This window comes from Rhincodon typus, chromosome 10, assembly GCF_021869965.1.
Source record: "Rhincodon typus isolate 14 chromosome 10, sRhiTyp1.1, whole genome shotgun sequence".
Taxonomy (NCBI): Eukaryota; Metazoa; Chordata; class Chondrichthyes; order Orectolobiformes; family Rhincodontidae; genus Rhincodon; species Rhincodon typus.
Genome location: NC_063341.1, coordinates 60310955 through 60318761, shown reverse-complemented (window position 1 = coordinate 60318761; position 7807 = coordinate 60310955). Strand labels below are relative to the sequence as shown.

Sequence of the window (7807 nt, the reverse complement as noted above, 5' to 3'; positions counted from 1 at the left end):
CTGAGGAAGGGTCTAGGCCTGAAACGTCAGCCTTCCTGCTCCTCTGATGCTGCTTGGCCTGCTGTGTTCATCCAGCTCTACACCTTGTTATCTCAGATTCTCCAGCATCTGCAGTTCCTACTATCTCTTGGCAGTTAACTGTCAGTTCTTATTTAACTGGCACATTCTCCATGGCAAGCTTCTATCAATCAGACTCCGTTTACTAATTAATCAACACTCTCTCTTTACGTACATTTTGTTCCCTTTTACATTGATACTCATTAGGACATTTAAAAGAATAACTAGTGCACGTCAAAAGGCTTTGACAAAAGCTAGTGTTTATCTACACAGACAACTGCGTGCAAGGGTGCACTTTTTTTTTGGCCATGGGCGTGCACAAGGTTCCAAATACAATATATCATGTAGACTTGAAGTGTGAGGTCATGGCAAACATATGATTTTTTTTTTTAAAGTAGAGTTCAGTGGTAGGACAAGGCGATGCAGCGAAGAGCTGACATGGGAATGGGTGAGTCTTCCAGGGTGAAAAGGGAAAAGGGCCTGGAAGTCAGGAGGCCCTCACCCCCCACCCCATCTCCATTCAACACTCCTCCCTGTTATGATCTGTTTCTCCCACAAGATCCCCACACTGTTGGAATCACTCTGCATCACAAATCAGCTGCCTGGTCAACTGAGCTACTTTATATTTGCAGATAAGTGAGATGGCCGTCCTGTAACTTATTCAAGTTCTCCTCTGTTCCTACAACTAATAAATTTATTGCCACAAAAGTTTCTAAGCCCTGCATTAATTGTGCATTTCCTGTGAAAATTCCCCCGTGGAAGAACATGGAAGTCATCATTATCAACAGAATAGTCATCAAACCATTTCCACTTCTTTTTCAAAAAAAAACTTGCATTGTGTCGGTCTGTAAAACAAAACTGGTCATCCTAAGTTTTTGACATTTGAGGCAGCAATTTCTTCTTCCTATAATTTTTAATGAGCTAAATACGAAGGAAAATAAATGTAGGCTCAATATTTTAAGAAGGTGTAATGAAATGGGTTGAAATATCTCCGATATTGAGAACAGGTTATGTTTGAACTATTATTTGTGATTGGTGTATCTCATTTAATTTTACAAAAGTTTTGGAATATCTGGCTCTGAAATAGAACATAGCAGAGTTAATACATTATGAAGGTCTAGCTGATGTCAACCTTTTTTACCACTATCTAAATTTTATAAGGGGTAGTAAATGGTTGATTCTAATTTTTTTCTTCACATTTGCTCACTAGCTGCCAACAGTGGCTGGCTGAAAAAACACCCAGAATGTTCCTACAACATCTTAAATTCCCCTCATCTGAAACCTGCTTGGCTTCTCGATCGAGCCTTGTGGCATTTAACTTGTGATGTGGTCAAAGGGAAATATCAGGATAGGGGACTGCCTGCTGCCATTGAAAATGGAAGTCAACTTGACGTAAGTACAAGGCAATTATACTCGAAGCAACCTTTTTTTCCCCCCTCTGAATATCTCTTCAAAAAGATTTCTGGCCCTTGGTCAGATAACTCAGCCAAGTGGTTACTGATGATGTGTAAGCTGCAACACTAAGGGCAGGGAGCGCTGTAAAAGGAAGTGGATGCTGGAAGTGAACCATGCCATTAACTTGGATTGCCCTCTCGTTTAGAAGGAGGAATAGGTCAGCAATTTGTGGGGAGGCAAGCCTGTCTTTTTTTTTTTTTTTTTTTTTTTTTATTGATGTTGCTCCCTATCGTGGGAGTGTTACAACCTTTTTTAGTATCCCCGTTACAGTTGAGATCCACTAACTCACCACAGATCAAGATTGCATTTTACATTGTATAAGTAATATTTGCGTTTGTATACTCAGGAGAAATTTTCTTGCCCAGAGTGTTGTAATGAATGTGGCACTTTACCACATGAGTAAATAAGAAATAGGAGCAGGAGTAGGCCATCTGGCCCATCAAGCCTGCTCCGCCATTCATGGCTGATCTTTTTGTGGACTCACTCCACTTGTCTGCCTGCTCACCATAACCCTTAATTCCTTTACTGTTCAAAAATCTATCTAACTTTGCCTTAAAAACATTAAATGACTTGGCCTCAACTGCTTCACCTGGGCAGGGGATTCCACAGATTCACAACTCTTTGGGTGAAGGCAAAACCTGCACCTCCCTTGAGGTTGAGGCTATGCCCCCTAGTTCTAGTTTCACTCGCCAGTGGAAGCAACCTCCCTGCTTTATTGTATGTATTCCCTTCATAATTTTACATCTTTCTTATAAGATCCACACCACCACCCGCTCCCACCTGCACCCCCCACCCACCCACCCACCCATTCTTCTAAGTTCCAATCAGTATAGTCCCAGTCTACTGAATCTCTCCTTGTAAGCCGACTTTGTCAGTTCCAGAATCAACCTAGCGAACTTCCCCTGTACCGCCTCCAGTGCCAGTACATCCTTTCTCAAGTAAGGACACCAAAACTGTACACAGTACTGTCGGTGTGGCCTCACCAGCACCCTGTTTGGCTGCAGCATCACCTCCCTGCTTTTAAACTCCATCCCTGTAGCAATGAAGGACAATACTCCATTTTCCTTCTTAATTACCTGCTGCATCTGCAAACCAACTTTTTATGATTCAAACACAGGACACCAAGGTCCCTCTGTGCAGCAGCACACTGCAATTTTTCACCAGTTTTTTTAAAAACTAGTCCATTTTGCTCTTATTCCTATCAAAATGGGTGACCTCAAATTTACCAACACGGTACTCTATCTGTCGGACTCTTACCCACTCAATTAACCTATCTATATCCATCTGCAGACTTTGTCCTCTGCACGTTTTGCCCAACCACTCATCTTAGTCTCATCTGTGAAATTTGACACATTACACTTCGTCCCCAGTTCTAAATCATCTGTGTAAATTATAAACAGTTGTAGTCCCATCACTGCCAACCAGAAAAAACACCTGTTTATCCCCACTCTTTGCTTTCTCTTAGTTAACCAATCCTCTTTCCATGTTAATACATTACCCATAACACCGTGCACCTTTATATTTTATAGCGGCTTTTTGTGCAGCATCATGTTGAATGCCTTCTCAATTTGAAATGCACCATTGTCCACCATGCTTGTTGTGGCCTCAAAGAAATTCAGTAAATTAGTTAAACATGACCTGCATTTCATGAACCCATGCTGCATCTGCCTGATGGGACAATTTCTATCCAGACGTCTAGCTATTTCTTCCTTGAAAGTAGATTCAAGCATTTTCCTCACCAGAGGTTGAGCCAACAGGCCTATAGTTACCTGCCTTTTGTCTACAGTGGTGTCACATTTGCTGTTTTCCGATCTGCCAGAACTACCCCAGAGTCCACTGAATTTTGGTAAATTACCACGAGCATATTTGCTATACCCCCTGCTGTCTCTTTTAGTATCCTGAGATGCATTCCACCATAGCCAGGAGACTTGTCTACCTTTAGCCCCATTAGCTTGCCCAACACTACCTCTTTAATGATCGTTTCCAGGTCCTCACCTGCCACAGCTGCCTTGTCATCAATTATTGGCATGTTATTTGTCTCTACCACAATGAAGACCAACACACAGTATTTGTTCAATGTCTTGGCCATTTTCTTATTTACCATTATTAAATCCCCTTCTCATCCTCCTAAAAAGACCAATGTTTACATTAGCCACTCTTTTGTTTTATATGTTTATAGAAACTTTTGAGTTTCTTTACTCATAATCCATCTTACTTCTCCTTTTTATAGCTTTTTTTTTTGTGGCTTTCTGTTGACCTTTTTAAAGATTTCACAATCCCCTAGTTTCCCACTAATCGTTACCACTTTGTATGCATTTGCTATCAATTTGATACCCACCTTTACTTTCTTAGTTATCCATGGTTGATTATCCTCTGTCCTTCCTTTTCACTGGTATATAATTTTGATGAGCACTGTGAAAAATTGCTTTGAAAGTCCTCAACTCTCCTCCCATATGGCCTTTGCTCCCAATCTGCCTTGGCCAATTCCTCCTAATCCCATTGTAGTTACCTTTGTTTAAGCACCAGACACTGGTATTGGAATTTACCCTCTCACCCTCCATCAGTATTTTAAATTCAACCATACTATGATTGCTTCTTCTGAGACGGTCCCTAACCATGAGATCATCAATTATTCCTGCCTTATTTCTCAGGACCAGTTCAAGATGGCTTGCTTCCTCGTAGGTTCCATTACATACTGTTTGAAGAATCTAATGCGGATGTATTCTACAAACACCTGCTCAAGGCTACCTTGACTGATTTGGTTTGACCGATGAATATGTAGACTAAAATCCCCCAAGATAATTGCTGTATTATTTCTACATGCATTAGTTATTTCTTTGTTTATTGCCTGCCCCACCCTGATGATGTTATTTGCTGGCCTAAAGACTAAACCAATCAGTGGCTTTTTCCCCTTACTGTTTCTGATTTCCACCCACGTTGATTAAACGTTTTTCCTCCATAGAACCTATATTATCTCTCACTGCTACCCTGATGTCATCCTTAAATATTAGAGCTACACCACCTCCTCTCCTTCCTGTCTGTCCTTCTGAATGGTCTGATAACCCTGGATAATTAATTCCTGGTTGTGACCACCCTGCAACCATGTCTCTGTAATAGCCACCAAATCATAACCATTCACGATGTTTTTTCACTGGAGTGTGGGAGGTTGTGAGGTGACCTGATAGAAGCTTATAAAATAGTGAGAGGTATAGATAAAGTTAATGGTAGTTATCTTTTCCTAGGAATGGGGATTTCAAGACTAGTGGGTACATATTTTAAGGTGAGAGGAGAGAGATTTAAAAACTACATGAGGCAATTTTTTTTGAGGGTGATTCACGTGTGGAATGAACTTCCTGAGGAAGTGGTGCATGTGGGTACAATTACAATGTTTAAAAGACATTTGGAGAAGTACATGGATAGGAAAAGTTTGGAGGGATAGGGGCCAGGAGTGGGCAGGTGGGACTAGTTTAGTTTGGGATTAGACTCCGCATGGACTGGTTGGACCAAAGGGTCTGTTTTGTGCTCTATAACTCTGTATGAATGCTGCAAGCATTCAGGTAAAATGCCGTTATGCTAGTTTTTATACCTGCTTTTTGAATCCTAACAAAACAGTCTTTTGTTTTCAAACATTCTCACCTTTTGCTATCTGGTTTCCACTCACCTTAGTGCTGTGCTGCTCAGCTGCTTCTTACGTTTTATTTACTATCTTGATTTTTTTTTCTTTTTCCTTAAGCTCTCACCCACTCTAGCTAACTCAGAGCCTCCCCTTATGTTCCCATTCCTCTGCTAAACTAGTTTAAAGTCCACTCAACAGTGCTAGCAAAACCACCCACAAGAATATTGGCCCTGTCACTGTTTGAACAGGTCCCACCTTGCCCAGAAACGATCCCAGTTATTCAGAAATCTAAAGCCCTCCCTCCTACACCACTCCCCCAGCCACATATGAAACTGCCTAATCTGCCAATTCCTAGCATCACTAGCATGTGGCACAGGTAGTAATTTGGAGACTACTACCTTTTTGAAGTCCTGGCTTTCAATCTGACTCCTAACTCTCTGAATTCAGCCTTCAGGACCTCATCCCTCTTTGGTACCAACATGTACCACAATTACTGGCTGATTTCCCCTCCCCACAATGCCTTGCAGCGGAGTTTTGGTAAATGACACCGATGCATTTAAGGTGAGGCAACATATATTTGAGTAAAGAAGGAACAGCAGCATGTGTTTGATAGGTAGGAGGTTCATGCAGAGCACCAATGCTAGCAAGGGCAAGTTGGATTAATTGTTTGCAGAAACAAGTACATCTGCGATGGAAGGTAACTGTGTTGTATTCTTTTGACAGAATCTTCGCACGATCCTGTGGGAGGACATCTTTCCTAAACTGCGCCTTTGGGAATTCTATCAAGTTAATGTTGACAAAGTTGTGTCTGACTTCCAGAATGCACTGCAATATGGTACACTACTTTTGGCACAAAATATTCTTTGAGACCCTTTTGAGATTTTCTTGATGCCCTGATTTTCAGGTGCTGCCTTATTGGCTTTCAGGATCTGCTTTTTCTTTGTCACTAACTCAACTATTAGGTAATTCAGTCAAATAGTAATGTGACTTATTGTAATTGTTGATGTGTGGAATATTTGGACCTGCATGGTGAATAACTCCGCAGAGGCCAATATCTCAGTACCAAGTCACCTTTATTTACATGTGGAGAGTGCCTGACACACTGATTTAGCTCCTTCAGAGCCCGGTCTCCAAGTGAACAGAACCTCTGACATTGCTGCTCTTATCTGTCAGCCAGGGCTTCCTGATTGGGGCTGTTAATCTGGTCGAATCAGGGAACTCTTATTCTGAGATGTCCACCTAGATTACCTCGTTACAATCAATGTACATGGAAATAGAATTTGAAGAATATGTCAAGATCCTTGTTTATCAAATTTCTGTCAAACTTAAAACCGCAACATACAAGGGAAGCTTAAATTCTCTAGATACCACAGAATTTTAAAATGGCACAAGACAACAGGCATAATTTAGCAACAGTTTCTTTTGTTCAAAATAGCTGTGTCTCAAACATGATCCAGCTTGGTGAGGTCACTTGGTGTATTTTCATTGCATGTACAAAGCTCAAATATTTTAACCAAACAGTTACTACCTCTTTTCCGGCATCTTAGACAGATTTAAATAGCATTCACTACATATTTATACATAAAGTAGCTGGTCAACATAAACAGCCTTAATTGTGGGATACCAGATTAGTTTGCAGGGCATTCATGAGCTCTGATTTCAGCATCTTATTAGATGAGCATTTCTTTCTTGACAGGATTGAAATTATTTTTCTTCTTTGCAACACCTTGCGTCTCCTGTTTGCAATATCTCTCGCGCTCCCCTTGCAGCCTCCCTCTTTCCTTTGCCCAATCCCCTAGTGGCCAGACATTGTGACTCGCTGTCTCGCGCGCTTGCGCTCTCTCGCTCTGAACTTCTCCAAGACCTGGTGTGGGGTAGACAGCTGCTGGATATCAGACCCTCCTATGCTTAGTTGTCCCAGATTATTAATGGTGCAGACGGAGACCATTCGGCAATCGTGTTTGCACGCTAGTCTTCTCACTTCTGGCACTCACTTATCTAACTGTTCAAGATGAGAAAATTACAAGTTGTTTCTCTTTCACATTTCCTCTGGACAGGTTCGAAGGTGAGTAGAATGAACCTGTATTCTTACCTTCTGCTCTGTTTACAGAGCAGAACTTTTCTCAAATTTGCCTCCATGACGGATGAGGTTCTGAGGAGAATCTGTCTGCTGCCACCACGTATTTTGAATGCTGCGCTATGTTGATTGCTACGATATATCGAGAATATTTGCATTTTAAAAGTTTTTGAGGTGTTTTTATCTTGTATTTTTAAGGCTAACAACTGTAGAAGTAATTTTATCTCTGTTTAAGGTGAGAAGAAAAAATGTGACACCAAGCAGCCTCTTAAAGTTATTCAGGATCCTGAATTTAAGAGATTTGGGTGTGCTGTTAACATGAGCACATTACTGAAGTTGTTTATGCCTCAAGGGTAAGTTATGCAAAATTTACTTCAATATAAATAAGTAATAAAAACGAGCAAGTAAGTTGTTGGTCCTACATTTTGTTTAAACTTTTAAATCTTAAATGAACAAAAGCAATTAGGGCTAACAATCGTGGGGCTAATAATGCACTCCAGCCCATACAGCAACCACCAGCCACGGAAAGCCTCAAACATACTAATGGGCATGAGGTCTCTCGCTCTCTCGCTCTCTCGCTCTCTCGCTCTCTCGCTCTCTCG

General features: G+C 41.2%; 1 protein-coding gene across 3 annotated transcripts in view; it reads left to right on the top strand.

The window, feature by feature from the left end:
* agla (amylo-alpha-1, 6-glucosidase, 4-alpha-glucanotransferase a) overlaps positions 1-7807 on the top strand; it is a 66352-nt gene that overhangs the window by 22712 nt on the left and 35833 nt on the right. For all 3 annotated transcript variants that reach the window (XM_048602361.1, XM_048602362.1, XM_048602363.1), the window contains exons 6-8: positions 1268-1449; positions 5852-5963; positions 7441-7558. In XM_048602361.1, coding sequence (XP_048458318.1) covers positions 1268-1449; positions 5852-5963; positions 7441-7558 — 412 coding nt within the window. The remainder of the gene's footprint in view (positions 1-1267; positions 1450-5851; positions 5964-7440; positions 7559-7807) is intronic.